Source organism: Drosophila sulfurigaster, chromosome 2L (assembly GCF_023558435.1).
Source record: "Drosophila sulfurigaster albostrigata strain 15112-1811.04 chromosome 2L, ASM2355843v2, whole genome shotgun sequence".
In the NCBI taxonomy this organism is placed as follows: Eukaryota; Metazoa; Arthropoda; class Insecta; order Diptera; family Drosophilidae; genus Drosophila; species Drosophila sulfurigaster.
The window spans coordinates 27,466,605-27,481,379 of record NC_084881.1 but is presented as its reverse complement, the minus strand read 5'-3'; the positions used below and the strand labels follow the sequence as shown (position 1 = coordinate 27,481,379).

At 36.3% G+C, this 14,775-nt stretch overlaps 1 protein-coding gene across 4 annotated transcripts in view; it reads left to right on the top strand.

Annotated features, from left to right (window-relative positions):
* Positions 1–10,606, top strand: part of LOC133850357 (uncharacterized) — a 57,792-nt gene extending 47,186 nt beyond the window's left edge. For 2 of the 4 annotated variants that reach the window (XM_062286434.1, XM_062286425.1), the window contains exons 5-7: positions 7,530–7,792; positions 7,848–7,971; positions 8,045–10,606. In XM_062286434.1, the coding sequence (XP_062142418.1) occupies positions 7,530–7,792; positions 7,848–7,971; positions 8,045–8,160 (503 nt within the window). In that variant the 3' untranslated portion in view covers positions 8,161–10,606. The remainder of the gene's footprint in view (positions 1–7,529; positions 7,793–7,847; positions 7,972–8,044) is intronic. The other 2 variants (XM_062286443.1, XM_062286452.1) reach the window with 1 other exon arrangement.
* Positions 10,607–14,775: the final 4,169 nt, after the last annotated feature.

Below are 14,775 nucleotides of genomic sequence, written 5' to 3'. Positions count from 1 at the left end.
TTTTTTAATGCTAAAAAAATATATATTTTCAGAACAAATATTTGCACAATGCATACAGAGAGTTTGGAGCTCGTAACTAACTCTATATGATTTTAAAATCATATGATGCATCTTAACAAAAACTCAAAATATTAACCTAATGTATTCCTTCATTTATTTAATGGTAATTTAAATTTTCATCTGCAAATACGTAATGATACAACTTTTTTCCTTTATTATTTCTTCGGAACTACATTTACATTTTCTTTTATTATTTTGAAGTCTTGTAATTTACCTATTTTTTTTTTTTGTTTCTTTTGCAATTTAAATTACTTAAAATTATTTTACTCATCTTTTGATTTTCACCTCTTGTCTAATTGCTTTTTTCTTGCCATGTGCATGCTGGCAGCTCTTTGGCATTTTCCCCCTTGCTGGTTAACCAAGTCCTGTCGGAATTCCTTTAGAGAGGCACCAGCCAATTGGAATTTACATTATGCTGGTCGCTTCATCTTCTGTTGCTGCTGCTGCTTCTGCTGTTGCGGTCAAAATATGTCGCGCTGCGTTCAGCTTTTTTGCTCTCTGTTGCGCTCTGTGGCGCGTTGTGGCGCATCCATTACTCATACGCCACGGTGGCCGGCTGAAGTTGCTGCGTCGCTGCGGGAGCATTGGCGACAACTTCAAGTAAAGGCAACACTGAACAGCGAGCAGAGTGCACAGCGAAAATCGCGACAGTTGTTCTTCAGCTCAGTGCTGGCATCCACTTATGCTCCTCTCCTCTCCTCTCCTTACCCCTTCTTCTCCCTTGTTGCGCTGTTCGTCCGTTTGTTATCTTTGCTTTTACATATGGCAACGATTTTTAATGTGCGATACGCGTCGCGTTGTCGTCGTTGAGGCATGTTTGAGTTAAGAAAACATTACTGTAACCAGTTACTGTTACAGTTACTGTTATTCCATAGCCCTCGCTTGCTCCTTCTTCGTCCTCGTCTTCGTCCTCGTCTCCATATCCGGGTCCTTGCCGTATCTGTATCTGACGCTGCGCCGCGCCAGAAATAAAAGTAACACGCGTTGTTTTATAATTAATGAGCACGCAAGGCTGCCGAAGCCGTAGAAGGGCATCCAGCTGCATACATATGTCCTGTCCCCCAAGCAGCGCAATGTGTATGTGTATGTGCATGCGTGTGTGTGCAAGTGTGTGTGTGTGTGAATTTATGGTTAAGTGCACTTTAAAGGACAAACATACATATAACTCACTTGGCTGCTTCCTGCTGAGTTTCTTCTTTCGCGCACACGTTCCACATGCACACATAATGTGATCGCTTATCGATTTTACAATATAAAAAGCAATTGCCTCCCTTCCCCTCTCCTCTCCGACCCTCCCTTAGCTAGGAAATAAAACATATATAAGAGAAAAGGAAAAGTAAATGTGATTTTTATGAGCTTTGAGTGGCCATGCAGCACTTACAGCCTCATATTTATAGTAGTTGTCTCTGCTTGCTCTCGTTTTCTCTCTTTACTTACATCTCCCCCTCCGCTAATGAGCTGTAAACTTTTGAAATGTTACAAGGCAAAAGGTCAACTTATAGTTTAAATGCCCACTAAATGAGATTTTATGCGCCGCGGTACGTTAACTTTAAGACACTGTTAAGTGTTTTGTTCGCCTAATTTATTGCCAGATTTTGGTGTTTTAATACCCGAAGGGTAGAACAGTCACAAAGAGGCAACTAAAGCACCACAAAGTGTGAATATTCTTGATCAGCGTCAACAGCCGATACAATACAACTGTGTCTGTCTGTCTGTATGAACACCTAAATCTCAGATATAGACCTAGAATTTATTTGCAATAGTTCCTGTTATTGCAGATCAAGTTGATCAACATCAAGTGGTATATTTATATCCCAGAAATAAGTACAATTTAGTATTTTTTGGTATATTGAGCCGGTATATTTTATATTTGTATGGTATATTTTGAATGTAATGGTATGTCAAAATATGATATGCTAGTATTCCGGAAATTGTTTGTTCCTTTTTTCGGTATATTGACTTAGACTATTTTGTATTTTATATGATATGGTATATTTGTTTGTTATATTATATATAATATTTGTATGGTATATTTCGAATGTGTTAGTATATCAAAACAACGTACATTGCCTACGGTACATTTTAGTATTTTTGGTATATTAATTTTACATTTACATGGTACGTTTTAGTATTTTTGGTATATTGGTATAGTTTGGTATAGTTGAAGGCCTTCGCTGCCATTGCTTTAGGAATAGAGTTAGTATTAATTTTAATTATAACTAACTTTTTAAATAAATAATTTGGTATATTTCATATTTCTATGGTACATTTTGAATTTAATAGTATATCAAAATAATATTTACAGCCCTTGGTATATTTGAGTATCATTTACTATATTAATTTGATATATTTGCGTTTCTCAAAAATGAGTAGTGGAAATCTCACAGTCGAGCACACTCGACTGCAGCTTTCTCACTTGTTTTCTTCAATGGCCATTCAGATGAGCACTCGGATTTTGCGGCACACTCACATAATTCATGGCTGCAAATGTTTATTAAAATTTCGGTATTTTTTTTTTGTCGAGAAACACTTAACAACAAGTCGGAGAATTTGCGACTCAAGGCGCCCAACATGTGCATAATCCAAACGCACACATAGACAGGCTTTGCATATAGATCAAGTGGTGGAGTTCTCTTTCCGCTCTCTCCTCCTCTGGCCCAGCTTATCGCCAGCTCTACAGCAGCTGCAAAGTGCGCTTACCTGCCAAAAAAAAAGAAGAAAACGAGGAAGAGAAAAGGAAGCAAAAAAATAGAAATAATATGGGAAGGGAAAACATACCGCAGCATATTAAAAGGCACCCCCAGCTGTGTGTTGACTAGATGCGCAGCTTGAAAGCAGTTCCCCATCCTTTCCCCCATTCCACATCACCCCCTTCCATCAGCTCTCAAGCTCGTTTTGCCACTTAAAATGCTCCCAGTTGTTGTGCTTGTCGCTGGCATTTGGCCGCCTGCAGGCAGCTGGGCTGCTTTTTCACCTTTTCGCCATGATTTTCCAACTCGATGTGTGTGTGTGTGTGTGTGTTTTTTGCTGCTCTTCGTTTACGTTTTCCTTTTGGCTGCACAAAAGGTAGCAAACGAGGCAGCCGCCCAAAATGCGATGCCGAAAACTGCTTAGTCATAGGAAAATGCTTGAGCCATGTTCCCATGTTCTCATGTTCTCGCCCCACTTCACTTTCAGTAGCAGCAAACAGCATTCGACTTATTGCAGCTGCCCTTTCCCCTTCTCCTTGCTCTTTCTCCCCTCCTTTCTCCTTTCTCTGACACTCCTCTGTCTGCGGTCGCCGCAGGTCCGAATAATTTTGTTGGTGTTGTCGTTGCGTGCAAAGTTTTTGCCCGAATAAATTGTAAACACACTCGCAACGCACCAACACACACACACACACACATGGCCACATGTGTCTGTGTGTGTGTGTGTGTGGGGAGCACCTTTAGATTTATGCCACAAATAAAACTAAAGTGCGACAATATGGCGTTGGCTTAAAAAACCAGCCATATAATATGAAAACAATTATCAGAAGCTGCCTGGGAGGTAGGTGTGTGTGTGTGTTGGTGTATGTGTGTGTGTGTGCGTGAAAAGGCTTTTGATCTTAACTGTCTGACAGTTAAAGTGCCACCAACAATTGGCCAATAACTTTAAGTAATAGTTTTACCGAAACGCAAAACAATTCCCCAAAAAAGAATGACATAATTTTTATATTTAATTGGTATATTAAATCATGCACACACGTTAACTTCATTGAGCTCCGTTAAATAATGAAACAATAATAATTATATTTATGCGACTTGAAATTATTAAAATTAAGTTGCAAAGATTGATAAGATTTTATTTTAATAAATAGTAATCGTTGAGCTATAGAGCTTTTTCAATAACTTTTAATAGCAAGTATAACACCACGGAAGTCAATTCAAATATTTTCAAAACAATAATATTGAATTCAACTTCTAATATGTAGCTAGAAAGAATTTGAATAGCCGAGTGAACGAAAATATGTTACATTGTTACATAGTTGTTTTGTCGACTACTGCTGTATTAAGCAGTAATCTAGAAGTTGTAAAGCAGTAATCTAGAAGTTGTAAACTATTTGCATTTTCTAATTTAATTGTAAGTTTAATTTATGCGACATGAAATTGAATGATATAATATTGAACTACATTTTAGCAGGTTTCTAAATATTGTAGGAAAAAAAATATTTAATTAAATTGCAATTGTTTGAATGATTTCCTGATAAAAACAAATTTTCTTTTGTGCTTCTATTTTGATTTAATTTGTGTATTGCATCTATGTTTCCTTGAAAATACATAGCAATTTCTAGTACTTAACAATTTTTTTACAATTTTCAATCCAAATTATATTAAATTAGATAAGTATTTCATGTCAAACAAGTTTTTATGCATTTGAAAGAAATCTTTAAATTCAAAGCAAGTTTTTCTTACAAGAAAACATGTAATTTTATTAAAAATCAGACACATTAAATTGCTTCAACAAAATGGCATTTAAATTAACAACAATGTCAAACAAAATCTCATGAAAAATGTGCTTTGCATATTAATCCAAGACAATTTGTTGCAAACTCAATTGGCTGTGAACTTTTGTTTAGTTGCAGATATTGAGAAAATTGGCTTTTCATTTTACATTTATGTTGTAATCTCATTGTGCTTAATATCGTAATAGAGTTTCTTTTTGCAGAATACTTTTGTATCGGAATATGTGTAGAGAGGAGAGGCTGCAATCAATTTGTCGGTGAATTTAATTTCGACATTTTTACAAATGCAAGCCTAATTCAACCGTAGTCAAACAGAAATGCAATTTACAAGCCAAATGCAATTGCCATTTTGCCATTTGGCATTTAATATGTACGCAGCTCGTACTGTGAGTGCCATTTTCAGTATATAGTATATACCATATATTGTATGCTACACACATGTATAGTCATATTTTATAAAGCTTCATATTATCCATATGGCCATGTGTCCACGCCCACTCCACACACACACACATGAGAGGCGGCTGCACTAAATTGAAATTCTGGACAGAAAAAAAGGAGAAAAAAAGTGAGCAAGCAGAGTAAAGTAAACTTCACTTTATAAATTACAAATAAGCAACGAGAACCTGGAACCTCTCTTTCGCTTTGACCTACAACTGGAGCTGGAGCTGTTAGCTTATATTTGTTGTACATACAATATAGTATAACCTCTATATGTGTATGTTGGGATATCTGCTTTGGGTTACTCTCTGCCTCGGTCTGAGCCTGAGCCTGTGCCTGTCATGCGGCCAGTGGCTGTCTCAACTGAGCCGAGAAGCCACAACAAAAACTCCGGCAACTTCTAAAGAAAATTAATTTTTTTTCAAAACCATTAAAAATTAATTTTATTTTATGGCAGAGTCAAGCAACACACACACACACATACACATACGTAAGGGGCAGGTGTGGAAATGTTATGAAAATGAAACAAGAAATCCAGCGCCAGTTTTTATTGCAGTGTGAGTCTTTGGTTTTGGCATAGTACCATCCATATACAGATATATATGTATATGGTATATATTTATAATGCATACAAACACTCGACTGCGTCTCACAGTGGGCGTTAACTGGACGCCAGGGGGCGCCACACTTGACTTGATTCCTTTCTTTCCATTTCACGTTCTTGTTATTCTTGTTGTTGTTGTATGCCCAAAAGCGCCAAGCAATGAGCGAGCAAGCGAAGAAGCGAACGAGTGTGTGGCCAAGTGGTCGTGGGCGTAAGTCCTAGCCATATCCAGATGCCTTAACACCAACAGCTACACGCCTACAGACCGAGGGAGAAGGAGAAGGAGACTGAGATACACACGCTAAAATAAACTTTGAATAAGCATTTCGTATGCGTATAAAATGTGCGCTGTTGCTCCCCCTCTGTGGGTCTGTGTGCCGTGTTTTGTATTTTACTGGCACAAATCTCAACATAAATCTTAAGTATGCCCCAGCTCCAAAGTCCAAGTCTCAACCCCCACAAGATACTCCACACATGGCTTTCATTATGGCAACGAAATGGGCACAAAAGTAAGCCAAATACTCGTATGCTGCATATAAAATAATAAAACAAACGGAACTCAAGTAAACTGCCATCTGGCCAAGGCAGCATGAGGAGCTTTACTATACCTCACTCACTATTGCAGGGCCAAACAAAATATTCAATCTTCTTGGCTCATTAAAATGAAATAACTACGTTTAGTAAGGAGCAAAGGCAAGAATACATTTCTTTGGTCTGTGTTTGCTTGCCCTGGAAATCGGGGTAAATATGCGAGCAAATTACAAATAAACTAATTACAAGAGTTTATTAAATAAAGCGATTGAAAATAGTTCAAGCAAACGCAACTCAAACCAATTGGAAGGCGCACATTTCTAGCACTATTTCTTGTTGGAACTTTTAACCTTAATGAACAGAAAATATCATTAATAATTTATAAAAACGTTTACTAAGTTTCGTGACCAACTTTTGGGTTTCAGGAAAGAATAGTTTAAGATTTTAAGATTGACCGTTAAGAGTTGAAATAGTAAATCATTCATATGTAAATTGTTTTGCCAGGAAATGAATACGCCATGAGATACTTTTGTATATTTAGTTCAAATTTCTACACTTTTTAAACTTTGCCTTGGTATATTTCTTTAAAAATAATAAAAAAAAAAGTTTGTTAGTTAGTTGAAAATCAATTGAATAATTTTAAATGATAAATAACTTTGATTCAATTTTATTACTTTAATTGCCTTCTTAAGTTTACAGAAATAATATAAATGAATTATTTAGTAATTATTTAGATAAATATAACTTGAATAATTGCAAAAGTGTAGCATAACATTAGTACAAATTAATTTACAATCTTTCTTTTTAATATCTCTGAATCCATGAATTTCGGTATCAGAAATAATACCTACAGTATTTATAATAAAAATAATTCTTAAGAATTTTCTTGTGATCTGAACAAAATTGTAGAAGTTATTTAAGTAAAAGTTGTATATGGAAAATTAGGTCTAATGCAACGGGGTTTTAGCTGCTTTGTCTGACAATCTAGAATATTTTGGCCTATATACCAAATATTGCCTTTAGTATATTTTAGTATTTTTGCAGTGTGTCTTAAGAAAAAGAGCTATAATTTATTTACGACAGCACTTATTATTGCCGATAATCGTACATCGAAATTACATATATAACCATTGGTATATTTTAGTATTTTGCGGTATATTAATTTGGTATATTATAAGAATAATGCCGATCATTATTTGAACCTTTATATCAAATATGATCATCTGTATATTTTAGTGTTTTTAACGGTGTATTTTTCGGAACAATATAGCACTGCTTAGCCTTTATTCAAAATGGGTAGCTGGTGTCTGACAGTCGACGACACTCGACTGTAGCTTTAATACTGATTGTTGTTGGTTTTAAATGTTATTTCGCTCTATTTTAAACCTATGAATGCTTCTCTACTTACAGTGACTCCCAATCATGGACCCAGGATAACAGGCGGACAGCCGCGCTATCAGATCGGGGACACTGTGCGCGTCAACTGCACCTCGTCACCGTCCAAGCCCGCTTGCCACCTGAGCTGGCTGATCAATGGGGAGCCAGCGCAGAAGCAGCATCTCAAGCAGTTTGACAAAGTTGTGGTCAATCGAGATGGCCTCGAGATGTCTCGCTTGGGCCTCGAGTTCCGTGTGCGTGGCTATCACTTTAAGCATGGCGACATGAAACTCAAGGTGAGTAAGTGAAGTAAACGAACTTTATAGTTAACTAATTCTATTCAACATTTAGTGTGTGGCAAAGATCAGTTCCCTCTACTGGCAGAGCAATGAGGAGAGCGTCGAGAGCGATCGTCAACAGCGTGCGCCGGCTTTAGAATCACGTGAAACAGTGGCTGCCAAATCCAGCACAATTGGTAAAAACACTGAGAGGGGAAATGCTATAAAGTAACTGTGTTGAGCAAATTACTAAAGCGTAAATTCTTACAGGTGCAGCTGCTTCAAGACAACCCTCGCATCTCATCTCGCTGCTGCCAACATTGCTGCTGCTCCTTGGCACCTTGGCTGGAGTCTGGCGTTGGCCCCCCGAAGGCGCTGGCAGTTAACTGACTTCATCGGCTCGTGCTTAAGCTAAGCTGAACGCCCTTTTCGTGTAGCAAGTGAAATGATAGTAAATGTGCAATCAAATGCATTAAAATGTTGCACAAAACTAGAAGGGAGCAGCTCTGTCATATCTCAAAGAATGAAATGAAAATTCAAGTGTAAAAGCAAACATATCCTATGCCAAATTTCATAGAAAAATCTACATACACTTAACGTTGAGTACGTTGCGCTAAAATTAAATATACATACCATATATTTAAATTCCATTGATGTGTGTGTATGAATATTAAATATATGCAGGCAAATGCAAAACAAAAACTCTTTCAAAATTACAAAACTAACAAAAAGAAAATGACAAAAAAAAATACATAAAAATACTATACAACAATGTAACTATTTAAATATTTACATGACGCAGAACTACTCAATTTGAGCATTTAAGTATATCATAAGAACTTGTAAATATTAAGTGTTAACAATAAGCCACAAGAAAGAAAACAAAAACCGATATGATATGATATATGATATGACATGTTAAAACTCAAAAGAAATTCAAAGAAATATTATGAAAATTTAATTTTCATTTAGTGTAAAAATAATCGATTAGTTAAAATCTGTAAAATATATTTTTTTAATGTTTAAATCAAATTTAATCAACTCAACATATGACAAAGATGAGTAAATTCTAGTAAATTGTTATCATTTTCTCATCTCTCTAGGTAAATTCTTGCTCGTATTTGTATTATTTTTACTAAATTGTATTTTCGAACTCATCTCACTAGACATTTATCCGCATTTGGCGCATATCAAATTTAAACATTTCAATTGTATAAAACGCACACACACTTCGATCTACATATTTGAAAACTAAACTTTAATTATAATTACAACCTAATAGGATTAAGAATGCACCCCAAAAAAAATAGTCATATGTTAAGGAGGCCATAAGTTAAGCCATAAGAAAATTGTAAAGCCAGCCCAATTAGTAAATCCCAAATGAAAACATCAAAGCAGCAAATCGATTAGGAAAAGCTAAACAATTTCTCCTCAAAGTAAAGCTGTAAATAGCCAATGAACGAACAGTTATCATTATAGACGAAAACTCCAGTTAAAAATGTATATTTATGTGTACATTTGTGTAAAATCCAATCAATGTCAAGTTGCAAGAGTCAGTCCAATCCACTATGAAAATAATATGTAAAAGCAAAATGATATAAGTTTTTTTTAAATCGATTTCGTAAATCATTTTCATCTTCAAATGATTGCTAAAGTTTGTCTGTTGACAATCAGTTTGAAACTTTTAAATGTATGTTCTATTATTTTTTTCTTTTAATAACTTTCTAAATTGTAAACCTTAGCAATATATGAATCATTCACTTTAACGCAAAACCTATAAATCACTTTACAGTTTGAGTCGTATACCCTAAGCTAAGATAACAATCATTTTGCTTATGTTAATTTTGTAAGCTTGAGTCACAAAGGCCGACAAAACCAACAACATCTCACACCCACTTTGAGCCTGCGAAACAATTTGTACCAGAAACTGAAACCGAAACCGAAAACGAAACGAAAGTCCAAAAATGGACATTGACAAAAGAAATAAGCGAAACACGAAACACCGCATAATACATTCGAGCCAAGACAAACAAATAAGGCCAACGTGGTTTGGGCCAAAATGACTCATAAGGCTAAAGCCTTAGCATGCCACAGGCTCGACCCGCAAGCAGCCTGACAGCTGCGAGTGTGGCACGTGAGAAATGCAATGCATTGGGAAGGTGGCATGCAGCAGTTGTTACTGCTTTGTTGTTGTTGTTGCATTTGCAGCTCATTTGCATACAAAGGCGTTCGATTGTGGCCAAGTGGAACAGTTGCGAAGCACGCAAAACAGCTTAACTCCCTCTTCTTGCCGGGTTACCCACTGCTTGGTCTTATCACACTCGTATTTTAGCATTAGCCGTCCAAATAGCCCCGGACGGACACATGCAGCTTGGCATTGCAACAATTGATATTGGATAATGATAATGATAACTTAACTGGCAGATTGAGGTGAATGGTGAACAGTGAACGAAAGGTAGACAAAACATGTTCTTGTAAATAAATGCAAAATGTAAACGAAATGCGTTAAGCGTTTCGATGATAGTCAGTAAGCAACTACGCGTAAAGAAGAGTAAGCAGCGGCAGAAGCAGCTTCTCAACATATTCTCCATTAAATCTAAGCTAAAAATTGTGCGTGTTGTAAATTAACAAAAGAAACTGTAAAAGAGATTGCAGAAAAGCGACATTAATTCACATCCTCCACGTATTCTTTGGGCTCATCAGAAGTTCTGTTCAGTCTTTAACTGTTATGTTTAATTGGTTTTGTATAAGAGACAGTAAAATGTTTAAGATTACTTTGTAAAGTATAAATCAAATAAACCAAAAGAAGCAGACATTTATTTAATGAAATTGAACTATTCTATTCATTAAGTTAAAGCCCTTGTTGTACAATGTCATACTACAATCTAATACAGAAAGTTATGTTTCGTTTTGTCATAAATTTTCAAATTTGAAATTGGCGCCGATATTTCTTATTGAATATTTTGTAGCATACTTAGAGGGTGTAATAAGGATCTTTATTTGAAAATAAGCTATATCTCGGTCATATCCTGATGGATTTTCTAAGGACACATATTGCTATGATCGCCAGGATAAACTTTATTGATTGGCATCAAAAAACTATAGGGTTATCTAAGAATCCAACACTTGAAAATTTTTGGTCCGTGGCTCATTAAGAATGTGTAAAATTTGCCAATTGCAGGATATCTTAAGAACTACAAGGACGATTGGGATGTCCTTTGGCATGATGATAGGTCGCATCAATATAACTCGTATGACACAGGACTCGCAAGGATCAGACAGGATACAACCAGGATATATGCTATTTTCTGTATTCAAAAAAGTACTTATATCTTGGCTGCTTAAAGGACATTCGTCCTTTTTAGTGCTCCAATATATTTTTATTAATTGGGTGTGTCCTTGTGCCAAAGGACATCCTGATCGTCCTTCAAATGGCCGAGATACGGCGGATTTTCCGAGTTTTTGCCAAATTTTCAATGCCTACCTCTTGGAAAAATTTGAGGTAATTTTTATGGCGCGATCCTTAAAATCCTTGAATGCCAGATGAGAGTCCTGGTTACCCAGACTACAAAAAGGTATATCTTAGTCAGATCCTTAAGAGTTTGGCAGAGATATGGCTAAGAATAATAAGTTTAAATTTTTATTTGGCGCTCTAAAATGAAATTTTTGTAGCATACTTTTAGGATGCGCCAGTGATTTTTATTTTCGAAAACAAGCAATATCTCGTCCGTATCCTGACGGATTTGCTAAGGACACATATTGCTATGACCGGCAGGATAAACTTTATCGATTGGCATCAAAAAACTATGTGGTCATCTAAGAATCCAACACTTGAAATTTTTTGGTCCGCGGCTCATGAGGAAAGCGTAAAACCTACAAGTTGCAGGATATCTCGAGAACTACAAGGACGATTGGGATGTTGTTTGGCAGGATAATAGGCCGCATCAACATAACTTGTATGATTCAGGACTCGCAAGGATCAGACAGGATACAACCGAGATATACGCTATTTTCTGTATTCAAAAAAGTCCTTCTAACTTGTCTGCTTAAAGGACATTCATCCTTTTTGGTGCACCAATATGTTTTTATTGACTGGGAGTGTCCTTGTGCCAAAGGACTTCCCGATCGTCCTTCAAATGGCGGAGATACGGCGGATTTTCCGAGATTTTGCCAAATTTTCTATGCCTACCCCTTGAAAAAATTTGAGGTCCTTTTTTTTATGACGTTCTTCAAATCATTGAATGCCATTCGAGAGTACTTGGTACCCTGAATACAAAAAGGTATATCCTTGTCAGATCCTTAAGAATTTGGCAGAGATATGACAAAAGAATAATATTTTCAAATGTTAAATTTAAATTTGGCGCTCTAAAAATTTAATTTTTTTGTAGCATACTTTGAGGGTGCAAAAGGAACTTCGATTATTTCAAAAATACTTAAAACAAAATACTTACCACTTCTGATTGATTTCGTTAACAGGTTGATCGATTATATGAAATGCCAAGTAAAACATCATCGAAGAAATAATTTTATTTAAATATAAACTTTATTTGCATGAGTACTAATTTTACACAATTCATTTAACATAAGATAGTTTGTTGTCTCTTGCAACATAATTAAATAGAATATAAATAAATAATTGTGAGAAAAGCAATATTTATGTCGTAATTGTTTTGAAATGGAAAGCAGAACGGAACCAGCTGGATTTAGCTGTCATTGGATAGTTCCTTTTTATGTATTCTTAAGTTGTGAATGGCAGCAGTGGGAGTTTGATTACTTCAAAATCAAAGAAACATATATTAAGAAATGGTAAATTTTATTTGGAGTTGCTGTTGAGATAGAAAAAAGCATTTTTAGTTAGGTTTTTTAAGACTTGTTTAGGCAACTGAACCGCATGACTAAATAACAGATAGTATTTACGAACAAGAAAGTGAAATGATATCAACAGGAGAACTATTCCCCACGTGCACGATACGTCATTTAATTAACGTTTAGTCATAAATTAAAACGTCACCACAATTAAAGTGCACACCATCAGACACACACACACACACACACACACACACCCGCAATCATTCTCTATCACAAAACACACAATATGATTCATCAAGAGAGCTTTGGCATGGCGCAGACAGGAAACAGGACCGCAGCGGGTATTGCATTTCCGTTGGTTATTCATGGTCAATAAGCGTGGGCCGCGTGCATGCGATGTGGTCATAAAGCAAAATGCAATGGAAATTAAATAACAACAACAGCAAGCACTCAACATAGGTATTATTGTTGTCGAAGTCATTGCCAACGCAATGTGTTTATATTGCAAATTGTAAAAGGCAAGGAGCGAGAACTCTCTCCTGAACTTAACTGACTGTGAGGCTCAATGGCTTGCAGACCAAATTAGGTTTACGCCATTGAGGCCGAAAATTGTGTCAGCAAATGAAGAAAATTGGACTGCAATAAATGTAAAAGTGCACGAAAAAAAGTGTTGCCTACTTTTCAGCTGCTCACTGAATAATTTATGAATTAATTTCTGCAACGCATTATTACGCTTTATCTATTCGATTGTAATTTAGTTTATCAATTTCATTTAATTTGGCCACCCATACACATACAGAGACTCACACGCACAGTGCCTGCAAAAATTGCTGACACGCGAAGCAAAGTAAGCATGTGCGTGCCGGTTTTATCAAATTTACGCTTATTGCATTTTAATTAATTATAAACAGGTAATTATGGTAAACAGGCTAAGGCACCCATCTCCCACTCTATACACTCGCCCACACATTATTGTATATACACAAGTACTTATATATATTTTGCCAACAGCCCATAAAGAGAGCTCGTAATTATCAGACGATTTGAAAAACTCGAAACACATTTTCCACATACGAGCCGAAGTGCTTAATGTTAAAATGTTTTTCTGCTCGGTGAAGAGAGAGAGAGAGAGAGAGAGAGAGAGAAAGAGGGCGGGGCAGACAGAGGGCGGCATAAAATTAACTAATTTAAGCCACGTCCGTTGCGTTTACTGCACTTTTAAGTACCGCAGCCATAAATGTTCATTGCCTAAATGCTTCCGCCATAAATTTTTGCATAATGCCTTCCCACATGTGTCAATAATGTGCGGAAAATCGTTTCCGAAATGCAATCGAAGTCTGCAGCAGCGGAAAACGTTTTATGGCAACGCCAACTGTGTCAATGTTACTGCAAATTTGCATTGTCGTAAAAAGGAATATTAAAGAATGACTTTGCATCTCTATGAAACTATTTCCTTTAAGTTAATCATCGATATTTGTTTGTCTAAAAGATCTAACTAACTATAGTTAACCATAGACAATGGAACTATTAACAAAAAATAAATGTTTGTACAACGCAGTCGCGTAAGCCAAATAAGTTTTGATGCGTCTGCCACAAAGTTTGGTATATTTGGCAGCTGCTGAGTGTGAGAGAGAAAGAGAGAGAGCTGGTTGCACATAAATTTCAATTAACATAAATTTTATGGCAGCACAAAAGTTCGGCTAACAAACGCAGCACAGCATTTTCAATTATTGTCTGTTGGGAAAAAGTTTGGAGCGCTGTCGTTTTTATTATGTTTTTAGCCGTTGTTTGCCCGTTGTTGAGTGCAGTGTGTGTAATGCACTTGACTGTCGGGCTTTAAGGGCAGGATTAAAGGCACGTGTGTGTGTGTGTGTGACTGTGTTTTTGTGTCCAGAGAGACAGAGAGCAAATAAAATTGGTAAAAGGCGCTTATGCAAAACGATAAAACTCGAGTCGAGTCGAGTCGAGTCGAGAGGAGTCAAGGAGGAGGCGACATATCCATATAAAAGCATGACAAGCCAGCACAAATCTAACCCCAAGGCAATAAAATCCATTTGAAATTGTTATTTTAAGCGAAAAGCGAAATCGCTGCAGCCAACAATGTGCCGAGGGGGAAAAGGTTAAGGTAGCAAAAGGAAAGGAAAGCGCAAAAACCGAAGACCAAATAAAGAAAAGTAGCCGAGTCATAAAAA